This window comes from Bombina bombina, chromosome 6, assembly GCF_027579735.1.
Source record: "Bombina bombina isolate aBomBom1 chromosome 6, aBomBom1.pri, whole genome shotgun sequence".
In the NCBI taxonomy this organism is placed as follows: domain Eukaryota; kingdom Metazoa; phylum Chordata; class Amphibia; order Anura; family Bombinatoridae; genus Bombina; species Bombina bombina.
In genome coordinates this window covers 761,995,369-762,011,735 of record NC_069504.1, presented here as the reverse complement: position 1 = coordinate 762,011,735, position 16,367 = coordinate 761,995,369, and the positions used below count along the sequence as shown (strand labels likewise).

The window sequence follows — 16,367 nt, the reverse complement described above, 5'->3', positions numbered from 1 at the left end:
GTGTAGACTGTCCCTTTAAGCCAGCGGGATACAAAGTCTTCAATTTAAAAATCCAAAACGTCTCACGTTGTCTTAATTTGTTTACCCTGTTATAATCTGATGATTTAGGTATAAAATCAATTGGGTGATATTTGAAAATATGTGGATTACCCTGATGTTCCAATAGACAATGATTAGGTACACTGTGCTTAATCTTGTTTTTTTTTGCAATTCTTACAGTTGCGGTGGTGTTCACCCCAACGTGTCTTGACTTTCCTGGTGGTGCGGCCTACGTATTATAGACCGCAAACACATTCTATTAGGTATATCACTAAAAGGGAGTCACAATTAAAGAAACCCTCAATGGGAAAAAAATACCCAGTAGTAAATGATTTAAAAGTCTTAATGCCAGATTTAATATATTTGCAGGAATTGCATCCTGTTTTTCCACATTTGTATACTCCCTGAAGGCCAAAAATGCCCATACATATATATACATATTTTATTTTTTATATCCCAGATTATACGCCGGTTTATACGCACTACATACCTCTTCTTTTACATTGTAAGAGTATACTGAGGTTTATCAGGCCCAATTGACAGCTCACAGGTGCTATTGGTTTACAAAGGCATTAAGTTTTCGACACAAGCAATGTTACTATTGGTCCTTTGGGTTTCTCTGACAACTTCCATTTTTTTATTAACACATGTATATAATGTTGCCAAATTTGAATGTTTTTATCCAAATTGTATTGCCTGAGGAAACGACCAGTTTACGGTCGAGAAACACGTAGCAGTGTTTTGTAATAAAAGCTTGTTATTTTTAACTTCATCGGGAGTTGTCATTGCCTTTTAACTGCACAGCAAGTTAGTCGCTACTATCAACCTATCGTTTAGGAACAAGGGTTCCTTTAACACAGTAGAAAGCATTCCGGTGTTGAAGACACAGCGGAGCAGTGAACCACTCAGTGTGCTAATCACTGTAAGAGTTAGTCTGCTAGCTGGCACCGGTCACCAGTACGGTGCATCTCTATCCAGTAAGCCTTTTCAATTTGTACTCTGTGGTCCTATTAAGACTGATTCACACTATGAGGCGCCCTCTTCTTTTTGTCTAGTTTGTAGGATAAACTAATGCTTCTCTCAGGCATTCTTGAAGTCCCCCACAGTGTTTGTCATTACCACCTCTTGTGGAAGTTTATTTCATGAATCAATCACACTTTCTGTAAAGAAGTGCTTCTGAAAATTACTCCGGAATCTACTACTCTTCTGCTTTAGATCATGAACCCTTGTTCTTCAATTTTTCTTTTCTTGAAAATACTCACAGACCCAGCTTAACAAGCACCTTAAAGGGATATGAAACATTTTTTTTATAATTCGGATAGAGCATGTCATTTTAAGCAACCAAGCGCTACCAAGGTGCTGAACCAAAAATGGGCCGGCACATAAGCTTTACATTCCTGTTTTTCAAATAAAGTAGCTACCAATCAGCAAGCACTACCGAGGAGCTGAACCAAAAATGGGCCGGCTCCTAAACTTATATTCCTGTTTTTCAAATAAAGATACCAAAAGAACGTAGAAATATTAATAGGAGTAAATTGGAAAGTTCCTTAAAATTGCATGCTCTATCTGAAACATGAAAGAAAAAAAAACTAATTATGCTTACCAGATAATTTCCTTTCCTTCTGTATGAGGAGAGTCCACGGCTTCATTCCTTACTTGTGGGAATTACAGAACCTGGCCACCAAGAGGAGGCAAAGACAACCCAGCCAAAGGCCGAGTGAATAAGGAACAGTAGGAGAAATATCAGGGTATAAATAGTGCCAGAAGAACAAAACCAATTTTAAGTCCGCCCAACGGAGAATTCGTGTGGGGGCAGTGGACTCTCCTCATACAGAAGGAAAGGAAATTATCTGGTAAGCATAATTTATATTTTCCTTCTTAATATGAGGAGAGTCCACGGCTTCATTCCTTACTTGTGGGAAACATATACCCAAGCTCTTCTAGAGGACACTAAATGAAAAAAAGGGAGGGTAAAAAGAGAGGCGGACCCTGTTCTGAGGGCACCACAGCCTGCAAAACCCTTTCTCCCAAAAGCTGCTTCTGCCGAAGCAAAAATGTCAAATATGTAAAATCTTGAAAAAGTATGTAAGGAAGACCAGGCAGTCGCCCTACAATCTAATCCATAGAGGCCTCATTCTCAAAGGACCCAAGAGGAAACCACAGCTCCAGTTGAATGAGCCTTCATCCTCTGAGGAGACTTGCGTCCTGCTGACTCATAAGCTGAGTGAGTAATGCTCCTCAACCAGAAAAACAAAGAAGCGGACGAGGCTTCCTGCCCCTTACGCTTCCCAGAATAGTCATAAACAAGGAAAAAGTCTGACGAAATACCCTAGTAGCCTGAAGATAGAACTTCAAGGCCCGAATTAAAGAAAACTACCACATCAGGATTCAAACACTAAGCATTCAGCTTGCTAGGCAGGGTATTTATCCCTTAGGCCACCAAGTCCTGCCCACATCCAAGTTATGAAATAACTTCGAAAAAAAGGATTAGGACACAAGGAAGGAACCACAATCTCCTGATTGATGTTGTGATCTGAAACAATCATAGGAAGAAAACCTAACCCAGTACGAAAAACAGCCATAGCCGCATAAAAAACTAGGTAAGGAAACTCACAATGCAAGACTCAGAAACTCTGCACGCCAAAGCAATAGTTAGTAGAAAAAGAACCTTCCAAGACAGAAAATTTTAATGTCAACATCCTGCAAACGGAGCCTTCTGCAAAAACTTAGAACAAGTAATGTATGAGTGATGTAAACTCAAAGAAGAGCACTAGACCTAAACACAGGACTGATCTAGCCAAAGCCTGAACCAAAGACTGGACATCTGCAAGCTCTGTGGGCCTCTCGAGCAGTAAAACAGATAGGGCCGAAATCTGCCCCCAAGGGAGCCAACCGAAAAGGCCCTTCTCAAGAGAATCCCGGAGAAAGAAAGGATCCTCGAAAACCTGGCCTTATGCCAGGGGAATCCCCGCTCTTCATACCAGAAAAAATAGGTCCTGCACCCCTTATGATGGATGCAACGATATACCGGCTTATGAGCTAAAATGAGAGTCTCAACAATCTTTTCAGAAAAAAAACTCTCATGGCTAAGACTAAGAGTTCAGCCTCAGAGAATCCAGATTGTGATGAACACAAGGACCCTGCTCCAGCAAATCCCTGTAACAAGGTCCATGGAGGCGAAGCCCCTAAACTGCAATACAACTCTTAGATATAAACGGAGCAAACCATCACACAGACTCCTGCTAGGATCGGATCATCCACAACAAAGCATGACATGGCCGAAAGAGAAGGTTAAAAAAGGAAATTTATACTTACCTGATAAATTGATTTCTTCTACGATACGACGAGTCCACGGATTTCATCCTTACTTGTGGGATATTATCCTCCTGCTAACAGGAAGTGGCAAAGAGCACCACAGCAGAGCTGTATATATAGTTCCTCCCTTCCCCTCCACCTCCAGTCATTCGACCGAAAGTTATAGGAAGAGAAAGGAAAAGCTAAAAGGTGCAGAAGTGACTGAAGTTGTAAATAATAAAAAAATATAATCTGTCTTAATAGAAGAAATCAATGTATCAGGTAAGCATAAATTTCCTTTTCTTCTACAAGATTCGACGAGTCCACGGATTTCATCCTTACTTGTGGGATACAATACCAAAGCTAAAGGACATGGATGAAAGGGAAGGACAAGACAGAGACCTAAACGGAAGGCACCAATGCTTGAAGAACTTTTCTCCCAAAAACAGCCTCATAAGAAGCAAAAGTATCAAATTTGTAAAATTTGGAAAAAGTATGAAGAGACGACCAAGTCGCAGCCTTACAAATCTGTTCAACAGAAGCATCGTTTTAAAGGCCCATGTGGAAGCCACAGCCCTAGTAGAATGAGCCGTAATTCTTTCAGGAGGCTGCTGTCCAGCAGTCTCATATGCCAGGCAGATGATACTCCTCAGCCAAAAAGAAAGAGGTAGCCGTAGCTTTCTGACCCCTATGCTTTCCAGAATAAACAATGAATAATGAAGATGATTGACGGAAATCCTTGGTTGCCTGCAAGTAAAACTTCAAGGCACGGACCACGTCCAAATTATGTAACAGACGCTCCTTCTTAGAAGGAGGATTAGGACACAAGGAAGGAACAACAATTTCCTGATTAATATGCTTATTTTAAACAACAAAATAGAACAAAGTCCCACAAGCCTTCTAAGCGTATATAGCTTTATTGAAAAAGATATTTGGAGAAAGTATAAAAATAGTAAAAGAAAAAAGACATCAATCCAGGACAGAAAAAACACAAGTCCTACGCGTTTGGGCAACACATTGCCTTAGTCATGGACACTAATGCTTAGTACAAAAACCACCCTTTAAATACACCTGAGTGCACAGGTGTAGTATACCTGGATTGGCCAATGGAACAAAATCTTCAAAGTGACGTAATGGATAGGGGCAATACTGACTATGGGAACAGGATAAATGGAAAGAAAAACAGAACTCGTAAAAAATGTATTATATATAATCCACAAATTATAATTAAAGACTAGGGGCACTGAATTTTTAGCTAGATAGTGATAATGTAATATTACAAACTTTCAGGTGGGAAGCAGCAAAATATAAAAGGCTATCTTTGCAAATATGAAAAGCATAAAGAAACCCCTCACAATAATAAAGTATTCTAATCACAATGATAATGAATAAATAAGTTAATCGCATAGCTCCACTATGAAAAGTTCTTATATATCAAATTCAAACGCAATTCATATATGGCTCATTCCTAATTAGGAGCCTGATAAGTATAGTCAAAATTTAAAGTGTCAGAGATAGATGGTATAATTGCAGCATACAAGCATTAGCACTAACAGACCTAACTATTTAGCACACTAGATACCAATGAGTAGGATCAGATACATATTCATTATCAGCTAGTTTCCCCTCTAGTCCTGAAAAAACCATTAATATGGAGTGGATATGGGCTTACTCATCTATTTGTGTATATATATATATATATATATATATATATATATATATATATATATATATATATATATATATATATATATATATTTATATATATATATATATATTTATAATTTATATATATATATATATATATATATATATATATATATATATATATATATATATATATATATATATATATATATATATATATATATATATATATATATATATAAAAAGAGAAAAGTCCCATAACTAATAATACAGTGGAATATATCTCATATTAATTATTTATGGTGGCACCAGAAGTTAATGATGTCACCATCAATGTTAAATCCATTAGGTCTTCTGGTATTCAATTTGAAAATCCAGAAGGCCTCTTTGTAGAGTAGTTTGGCTGAGCGATCGCCCCCTCTTATAGAGGGACGAATGTGATCTATTACTTGCCATTTGAATGTCGTGACCACTTTGCCATGGACAAAGATAAAGTGTCTAGCCAGGTCCGAGCATTCAGAGCCATTCTCAATGTTATTTAAGTGTTCCCTAATCCTGCTTCTTGCCTCCCTGGAGGTACATCCTATGTATTGTTTATTACATTATTTTAAACAACCTTAGGAAGAAAACCAGGTTTAGTACGTAAAACCACCTTATCAGAATGAAATATGAGATAAGGCGAATCACACTTTCCAAGATAATAATTTAATATCTATGGAATGCATAGGTTCAAACGGAACCCCTTGAAGAACATTAAGAACTAAATTCAAACTCCAGGGAGGAGTAATTGGCCTAAAAACAGGCTTAATTCTAGAGAGAGCCTAACAAAAAGACTGAACATTTGGCACATCTGCCAAACGTTTGTGAAACAAAATTGACAATTTGTCCCTTTAAGGAACTTGCCGATAACCCTTTCTCCAATCTTTCTTGGAGAAAAGACAGAATCCTAGGAATCCTAACTTTACTCCATGAGTAACCCTTGAATTCACACCAATAAAGATATTTATGCCATATCTTATGATAAATTTTTCTACTGACAGGCTTCCTAGCCTGTATCAAACTACTGATAACCGAATAAGAGAATCCTTGCTTCAATAAAATCAAGCGTTCAACCTCCAAGCAGTCAGCTGCAGAAAAATTAGATTTGGATGTTGGAAAGGACCTTAAATGAGAAGGTCCTGTCTCAAAGGAAGTTTCCACGGTGGCAGAGAGGACATGTCCACTAGATCCACATACCAAGTCCTGCGTGGCCACGCTGGCGCTATCAGGATCACTGAACCTCTCTCCTGTTTAATTCGAGCAATCACGCGTGGAAGGAGAGGAAACGGTGGAAACACATAAGCTAGGCTGAACAACCAAGGCACTGCTAAGGCATCTATCAGTTCGGCCTGAGGATCCCTCAACCGGGATCTGTATCTTGGAAGCTTGGCATTCTGTCGAGATGCCATCAGATCCAATTCCGGTCTGCCCCATTGGAGAATCAATGAAGCAAATACCTCCGGGTGAGGTTCCCACTCCCCCAGATGGAAGTACTGTCAACTTAGAAAATCCGCTTCCCAGTTCTCTACTCCTGGGATGTAGATTGCAGACAGATGACAAGTGTGGGCTTCCGCCCAACGGATTATCTTGGATACCTCTCTCATCGCTAAGGGACTCCTTGTTCCCCCCTGATGATTGATATAGGCCACAGTCGTGATGTTGTCTGACTGGAATCTGATAAATTTGGCCGAAGCCAAATGAGGCCACGCCTGAAGCGCATTGAATATTGCTCTCAGTTCCAGAATATTGATTGGAAGTAAAGACTCCACCTGAGTCCAAACACCCTGAGCCTTCAGGGAATTCCAGACTGCACCCCAGAAGGCTGGTGTCCGTTGTCACTATCACCCACGAGGGTCTGCGAAAACAAGTCCCCTGGGACAGATGATCCAGCGACAACCACCAAAGAAGAGAGTCTCTGGTTTCTTGGTCTAGATTTATCTGAGGAGATAAATCCGCATAATCCCCATTCCACTGTCCGAGCATGCACAGCTGCAGCAGTCTGAGATGAATGCAAGCTAACGGAATGATGTCCATTGCCGCTACCATTAATCCAATTACCTTCATACACTGAGCCACTGATGGCCGAGGAAAGGACTAAAGGGCTTGGCAAGTATTTAGAATCTTTGATTTTCTGACTTCTGTCAGAAATATTTTCATGGCTACCGAGTCTATCAGAGTTCCCAAGAAAGGAACACTTGTCTGTGGAACAAGCTAACTCTTCTCTATGTTCACCTTCCAACCGTGAGTTCTCAGGAAAGCCAACACTGTGTCCGTGTGAGATTTTGTCAGTTGATATGTTGACGCCTGAATCAGAATATCGTCCCGATAAGGCGCCACTGCTATGCCTCGCGGTCTGAGAATATGGAATATGAAGGTAAGCATCCTTCAAATCCACGGTAGTCATATATTGACCCCCCTGGATCATTGGTAAAATTGTTCGTATAGTCTCCATTTTGAACGATGGGACTCTGAGAAACTTGTTTAGACACTTGAGATCTAAAATGGGTCTGAAAGTTCCCTCTTTTTTGGGAACCACAAATAGATTTGAGTAAAACCCCTGTCCTTGTTCCGATTTTGGAACTCGACAAATAACTCCCATGGTAACAAGGTCTTTTACACAGCGTAAGAACGCCTCTCTTTTTATCTGGTCTACAGATAATCTTGAAAGATGAAACCTCCCTCTTGGGAGAAAATCCTTTGAGTCCAATTGACAACCGTGGGTCACTATTTCTAGTGCCCAGGAGTCCTGAACATCTCTTGCCCAAGCCTTGGCAAAGAAAGAAAGTCTGCCCCCTACTAGATCCGGTCCCGGATCGGGGGCCACCCCTTCATGCCGTCTTTGTAGCAGCAGCGGGCTTCTTGGATTGTTTACCTTTATTCCAATTCTGGTTGGGTAAAATTCCCTTCCTGCATGGCCTTTACCTCCTGTAATGTCAGAAATAATTTCCTTCAATTCTGGCCCGAAAAGGGTTTTACCTTTAAAGGGAATAGCTAAAAGCTTAGTTTTTGATGACACATCAGCAGACCAAGATTTGAGCCACAACGCTCTACGCGCTAGGATAGCAAATCCTGCATTTTTCGCTGCTAATTTAGCAATTTGAAAAGCGGCATCAGTAATATAAGAATTAGCTAACTTGAGAGCCTTAATTCTATCCAAAATGTCATCTAACGTTGTCTCAACCTTCAGAGACTCTTCCAGAGCTTCAAACCAAAAAGCTGCTGCAGTAGTTACTGGAACAATGCAAGCTGTAGGTTGTAAAAGAAAACCCTGATAAATAAACGATTTCTTTAGGAGACCCTCTAATTTTTTATCCTTAGGGTCTTTGAAAGCACAACTGTCCTCAATGGGTATAGTTATACGCTTAGCCAGGGTAGAAATAGCTCCCTCCACCTTAGGGACTGTTTGCCACAAGTCCTGAATGGTGTCTGATATGGGAAACATTTTCTTAAAATTAGGAGGGGGAGAAAACGGTATACCTGGTCTATCCCATTCCTTCTTTATAATTTCCGAAATTCTTTTAGGAACCGGAAAAACATCAGTGTAAGTAGGCACTTCTAGATATTTGTCCATCTTACACAATTTCTCTGGTGGTATCATAATAGTGTCACAATCATCCAGAGTCGCTAAAACCTCCCGAAGCAACAGACGGAGGTGTTCGAGCGTAAATTTAAAGGACATAGCGTCCAAATCTGTCTGAGGTAACACATTCCCCGAGTCTGAAATTTCTCCCTCAGACAGCAATTCCCTGACACCCAATTCAGAACACTGTGAGGGTACATCGGAAATAGCTAATAAAGCATCAGAGGAATCAGTATTCACATTAATACCTGAGCTACTGCGTTTACCCTGTAACACTGGTAATTTATTTAATACCTCTGTAAGGGTAGTTGACATAACTGCAGCCATCTCCTGCAGCGTAAAGGAATTAGACGCACTAGTACTTGGCGTTGCTTATGTGGGCGTTAAAGGTTGTGACACTTGGGGAGAATTGGATGGCATATCCTGATTCTCTTCAGATTGAGAATCATCCTTAGCCACACTTTCTTGACCTAAAATATGGTCATTAAAATGTAAGGCCCTTTCAGTACAAGAGGTACACAATGTAAGAGGGGGTTCCACAATAGCTTCTAAACACATAGAACAATGAGATTCCTCAATGTCAGACATGTTGAACAGACTAATAATAACCAAAGAAGTCGTTTAAACACTTTATTTATTGATTTAAATACATTTTTTAAAAACGTGTACTGCGCCTTTAAGAAAGAAAAAGTGAACAATTTTTTCAAAACTGCTTAAATAACGTTAATTTGTCTCCAAAATTAACTAAAACTTATTGGTTTATCCAAAAATGATTGCACCCCACGAGTAAGGTGAAAAATAAGGCTCTAAAGTGAAAAAAATAGTTTACACAAAAATACCCTCTGCACCTCACCACAGCTCTGCTGTAGCGCCTACCTGCCCCCAGGGTACTTCGGAATGATTAGCCAACACTCCAGGCCAGAGAATACTGTCCAGGAGCAACCGGAGTTACTGCTTGCTGCTTCTCTGTCAGAAGGAAGTGCGCATCTGAGCGCGCGAAAACAAGCCCCTTATGGACGATGTCGGAGTAGGCCCAAACACAACCGCATGGAGAAGCGGTTTTGCACATAAGCTAAGTGGAACACAAAAACACCCCAAACACATCCCAGCAAGTCATGCTGGTTATATAATAAAAAATAGCTCAATCGTTTTGCTGCTTTATCGTTTACTGCCTTTATGCCTCTACCATAGTGTCATATCATGCCCTTATGTCACTTAGAAAAATAAAAAAAAGGGACTCCAGTAATACCCCTCTGTATAATAGGTCTACTGCTTACCCCATTCCCTTACAGGGAAACAAATGCCAGCCAGTTCTGATATATCAAGTCTCTTCAGAAATAAAAGGCTGCACATACCTTAAAGGACCAGTCAACACAATAGATTTGCATAATGAACAAATGCAAGATAACAAGACAATGCAATAGCACTTAGTTTGAACTTCAAATGAGTAGTAGATTTTTTTCCTGACAATTTTAAAAGTTATGTCTTTTTCCACTCCCCCTGTACCATGTGACAGCCATCAGCCAATCACAAATGCATACACACGTACCATGTGACAGCAATCAGCCATTCACAAATGCATACACACTTATTCTTGCACATGCTCAGTAGGAAAAAAAAAAAATTTAAATATAAAAATACTGTGCACATGTTGTTAATGGAAGTAAATTGGAAAGTTGTTTAAAATTGCTGCTCTATCTGAATAATGAAAGTTTAATTTTATTGAGTGTCCCTTTAATGCTGCTTGTGGTATGAAACCATTCTCCACACTGAAGATGTCCTTATGTTACCTTCAGAAGTCTTGTGGGAACCAACGTGGATCTTAGTTACAGCTGCTAAGATCATCAACCTCATGGCAGAAATCTTCTTCTATAACCCACTGAGGAAAATAGTACACACCAGTACCATTTAAAATAAAAAACTTCTTGATTGAAGAAAATAAAACTAATACCTCACTTTAAATCTTCCTAGTATAACACAGGCAAAAGAGAATGACTGGAGGTGGAGGGGAAGGGAGGAGCTATATATACAGCTCTGCTGTGGTGCTCTGTCACTTCCTGTTAGCAGGAGGATAATATCCAACAAGGATGAAATCCGTGCACTCGTCGTATCTTGTAGAAGAAAGAAACCTCTAAAGAATGCTAGATGTCTAGCATATTCTGGATGAAAAGGCCGGAGCCCCGCCTGGGTTTAAAACCCACCTTCTGCTACAGAAGCGGTGGAGCTAACACTGATGCCTTGAAATCTTCCCCATCAGATACAAACATTTGAGCAGGGAATGATGGTAGGGAACATCCGATCCTGAGGAGTACACTCATAGAGAGGGGCGCTGGCAATGAGCCAAAGTGGGCTTCTGCCCACCATCAAACACGAAACACCCCGTTTAGCAGGAGGAACTCACTCCAAAAGAAGATCTCCCCACTGAGAGGTCCCATCTGGTATGAACCAAGAAGACCAAATCCTCCAAGCAGAATGCTCGCTGAGGAACCAAAGGAATAATTGGAAGAAGACTCCAAACCCACGGACCTCCCTAGGACACTCTCTCCTCTCCCCACAGAGCTGTCCTTAAGACAAAACAGCATCCAAGAGTCACCCTGGTGTCTACACAAGCAACTCCGGTCTAAATCCAACTCTGAGGATCGAAAAGACATGAGAAAAACCCAAAAAGGTCTATTAGCAGGCGAAGGTCAGAAACTCATAAAAGCCGAGACCCGGGAACTATTGTAAAATCTGTAAGCAGGATACTGCTACCTTAACCCCCAGATCCCAAGAAGAAAACGTAGGATCAGAACAAGGTTTACTGTAAGATACAGTTCCTAAGAACCGGATCTGATAAAAAAGGATGAACCAGGAAAGACATCCTTCTTCCTATCCAAAGGAAGGGATAATCTTACACTCTCCAACGAAAAGAATAACGAAGAAGCTCTGCTTAAAAATCATAGGACCCAATTAGGACGGGAAGACCATTCCCTTATTAGGGCATGCACCAACAGTGGAGGAAAATATTTCCACAGTGCGATAGATACCAGGACAATGACTCCAAAGGTCACTTGACAAACTTCCCTTTCCCTGAGAAGACAATTGCCCAGAAAGAAGCCTAGTTCTGGACTCTAGGACCCCTAGATCCATATGATCCAGTATCAAGCACTCACCCCAGATACCTAAACAGGTCCAGCCTGTTAACAAGGATAGATGGGCCTGCTGTATCTGGACCAGAAATCTAGAAAATAACTCCTTATCTTGTATAGAAAGAAGGAGCTAACCCAACTAGTATCCACAACAGGTCCTGTCTGTCATCTAGGATACAACGTATCTGCCGGAACAGTCTAAGGCGAAAACGAAACTCTTAAGTTCCAGCAAAACTAGAACTGAATAATCAAATTAAAGAAATTAAGCTCTGAGGCTGAAAATTTTCACGAAATCGGGGGATCACCCCGAACAGAAATCTATAAGCTTCCACTGGAACAATCTCAACCATTGAAGTCGATAGTACCAAAAATCCCATGTGATGAAACATCTTATTAAGAAGATTTTCTACAACAACCAAGAGCTCTAAAAAACAAAAAAATATCCGGAATGGAAAAGCAAGGTAAAAGAAACAGGCAAACACCCTGAAAAAGGAGTGTGCAAACAAAAAACAACAGGTCATGCCCGTCATATGACAGTTCCTCATACAGCTCGGAACTGGGATTCTAAAAAAACAATAAAACAAAAAGTAAAACAAGACGACAAGGAATAGGATCCTATCCTCCCCTCGTCTAGTTAAGATCGTTATCAGATTTAGAGGACTGAGATTCAACTGACGGATCAGTACTGGGAACCTCTAACATTGCCAAAACCTCTCTCAGGAGTAAACACAGGTGTGCAAATCTAAATCTAAATGCTAAGCCCTCCGCAGTCGGAGGACCCAAGTCAGCAGACTCCGACCCTGGAGGTTCCCTCTCTAAAGCCTCAGAGGGAACCGCATCCCCAGAGGACTGATTGGACACAAATCGGACACAATCGTTATTTTACACGAATGTCCCTGGGCATGAGATCCTGGATTACCACTTGGATTATCCCTGGACGAAGAATCCTCAGAGGCAGATGGCTCAGTGGTCACTAACATCCCAACATTGGTTGATGAGAAAACCCTTTTACGGCATACCGAAAATAATTGAGAGGGCTGGATTACCTGAGCCTCCTCACAATATAGAAAGGTATTAAATTCTGTATCAGAGGTATCCCCCTCTAAAATAACAGAATCCTGCATAACTCGTCTATATCAAATTATAGAAAAGGAAAAACAACTAGGCACCTTATACCCCCAATGGCTGGGGCACTCACCACCTCCTATGACCCAGATAGATAGAGAAGATGCTTCTCTCCGCAGACACCCGGTCAGGAATCTGAAGCGGTGGAAAAAAACACCAACAAAAAAAAACGCAACCTTTCCTGGTCAAATGGTGCTCATGCAGGACCTGGCCCTGCTAAGGAAAAAGCTCACCATCCTAATATAAAGAAACTGTGCAGCTCCCAAAAATGAAAATAACTGGTATGTTCCGTATCAGCCTAAGAGCCCAAACGTTCTTACACATAAGCAGTCAAAATCACATAATATGATTAAAAATCCCCACTGTTCAATAACCCCCCTGAGGAGATATTAACCCTTGATTCCATAAAGATAAAGGAGTCCCACTGTGACCTATCGTTATACATGTGTGTAAAATAATGAAACGATCTTACTGGAATCTATGCCGTGGAAAAGTGACATGGTCCATCAAGTTTGACAGAGTGTAGCAACGCTTCTGACATGGACTTGAGTGAAGAAAGCAGGCAGCGAAACTCGTCAACGCTGATTGCTTAAAGGGACACTAAACCCAACTTTTTTCTTTCAAGATTGAGATACAGCATGTCATTTTAAGCAACTTTCTAATTAATTCCTATTATTAATTTTTCTTCATTCTCTTGGTATGTTTATTTGAAAAGCAAGAATGTAAGTTTAGATGCCGGCCCATTTTTGGTGAACAACCTGGGTTGTCCTTGCTGATTGGACAGCATCAATAAATAAGTGATGTCCACGGGTCTGAACCAAAAATTTGCTGCCTCCTTAGCTTAGATGCCTTCTTTTTCAAATAAAGATAGCAAGAGAACGAAGAAAAATTGATAAAAGAAGTAAATTAGAAAGTTGCTTAAAATTGCATGGTCTATCTGAATCACAAAAGAAAAAATTTGAGTTCAGTGTCCCTTTAAGGAGTTGTTAATGAGTCTGGATGGATTCGCAGAAAGACTCTCCCTGCATCTCCAGACTCTACCTTTTATCAATGATCTCACTCAGAGGCTGACAAGACTACTTAAAACTCCAGTCCCATCTCGAAGAGTACTACTTTCAATAAGGAACTACTCCGAAATCTTCTGACACTTCTCTACCAACCTCCTGTGACGAAAGGCAAAGAATGACTGGGGGAATGAGGGAAGTGGGGGAGGTATTCAAGCCTTTGGCTGGGGAGTCTTTGCCTCCTCCTGGTGGCCAGGTTCTGTATTTCCCACAAGGTATGAAGCCGTGGACTCTTCTCCTATTAAGAAGGAAGAAAAGAGTTTCACATCCCTTTAATATAATTAAAAGTTACTATCATATAGATTCATATTACATAAGTGATTCAGGTTAGATAAATAACAGGTGCTGCATACATTTTTTGTAATCTTGGGGAATCAAGGTCTCTTAGTACCATACAAATTTGTTTAATATATCTATGGCAGCAGCTTATTATATTCCATGCCTTTTTTCTAATTGTTCTCCGTTTTCCAATCATTCTTTTGCAAGTGTTTCCTCACCTCTGTCATGCAGCGCAAGGAGGACTCTCTCATATAGGCATGCTCTATAAAGGTCCCCAGGAATTGGTTTGCCTGCCCAGCAGTCTAGTTCTAGTTTCTCAGGGTCAGGTGCATGTGGATCCGGCTCTGCAAGGATATATCTGTACCCATCTTTGTTGAATGGGTGCTCAAGTGGATAACCATGAGGAGGCAGGCGTTGTGCTGCAAATAGTGGGTCACTGTAATAAAAGATACTAAGTATTACTGAAAAAGCAAGAGGAGCATACAAAACAAAGTCAAAAGTGATTGAGAGCCAATAACTTTAGTGTAGGTGTTAAATCAGCAGCAATATGATCGCTTAACCACATTTTCTTTTTTAAAAAGGCAACAAAATTTCAGTTTGTCTGGTCATTCAGAAATACTTATATCAAACTAAATTTGCTTAGTTATTATTAGTAAATTATTTCCTACATTGTTCTTGTAGTTAGATGAAAAACTGCAGAGGAACATTAAGCATTAAACAGTGGAAATTAAAACAATGGCAAATTTAAAGGGACATTAAACCCAACATTTTTCTTTCATAATTTAGATAGAGAATACAAATTTAAACAACATTCCAATATACTTCTATTATCTAATTTGCTTAATTCTTTAGATATCCTTTGTTGAAGAAATAGCAATGCACATGAGTGAGCCAATTATGTGCAGCCACTAATCAGCAGCTACTGAGCCTATCTAGATATGCTTTTCAGCAAAGGATATCAAGAAAATGAAGCAAATTAGATAATAGAAGTAAATTAGAAAGTTGTTTAAAATTGCATGTTCTTTCTAAATCACGAAAGAAAAAATATGGGTTTCATGTCCCTTTAACACCAGCAATCACATCCCTGAATTCTGTTCCTTGCCAGAAATATATCTAAACCATTTTAAATGTACCTAAAGTATTGCCATTTACTATCTCCTTTTTTTTATTGCTCTAACAGTGAAAAAACATTTATGTTACTGGAGACTGAATCTCCTTTCCTCCAGTCTTAAATTGTGACCTCCAGTGTCAAACTATTTTAGTGGAATAAAAAAAAAAAGCTTCCGCCATTTGTGTATTTGGGCCTTGAATATATTTATATAAAGTAATCATGTTGCCTCTAAAGTGCCTTTTTTCTAGAGAATTTTTTTTTTATGCTTACCTGATAAATTTCTTTCCGGATATGGAGAGTCCACAATATCATTCCAAGTACTAGTGGGAATATCACTCCTGGTCAGCAGGAGGAGGCAAAGAGCACTACAGCAAAGCTGTTAAGTGTCACTCCCCTAACCATAATCCCCAGTCATTTGACCAAAGGGAAATGGAAAAAGGAATAACACAAAGGTGTAGAGGTGCCTGAGGTTTAGTAAAAAAATAACTGTCTTAAGGGTGGGGTCGTGGACTCTCCATATCTGGAAAGAAAGACATTTATCAGGTAAGCTACATTTTGTTTTCTTTCCTAAGATACGGAGAGTCCATGACGTCATTCCAATTACTAGTCGGAACCAATAGCCAAGTGTCACGAATATCTCAGGATTCAGCTGCTAAGGAGTTAACTTTGTGTAGCTTTAACTCAAAACAGTTATTTGTTTTTCAAGAAGAATTGTGTTTGTGTCTTCTTTGAAAGTGCCAGGAGCATCATAAATGCTTGGCAGTGTAAACAGGACAGACTTTTATGGCCTAAGCTGTCAGCAGCAGGGCATGATGTAAAACAGGGCCCCCCAAGCACATCTCCCGAGGAGGTCAATAAAGGGACATGGGTTATGTATAAATGTGCTTAAAACTATTATAACCTTAAATGAAGGTAAATATGACAACCTATGGCATATTTGATATCAAACCGATTCTCCCAATGAAACTAAAAGGTTCTAGATATGTAAATATAGAAATTGAGTTACCTAGCAGAAATTATAATGGATTGTATAATTTCAGGCAAGAAATTAGTCTATTGAA

The 16,367-nt window shown here is 39.9% G+C and overlaps 1 protein-coding gene across 1 annotated transcript in view; it reads right to left on the bottom strand.

Annotated features, from left to right (window-relative positions):
- Nucleotides 1-16,367, bottom strand: part of ASH2L (ASH2 like, histone lysine methyltransferase complex subunit) — a 579,627-nt gene that overhangs the window by 232,957 nt on the left and 330,303 nt on the right. The window contains exon 13 of the mRNA XM_053719418.1: nt 14,414-14,631. Coding sequence (XP_053575393.1) covers nt 14,414-14,631 — 218 coding nt within the window. The remainder of the gene's footprint in view (nt 1-14,413; nt 14,632-16,367) is intronic.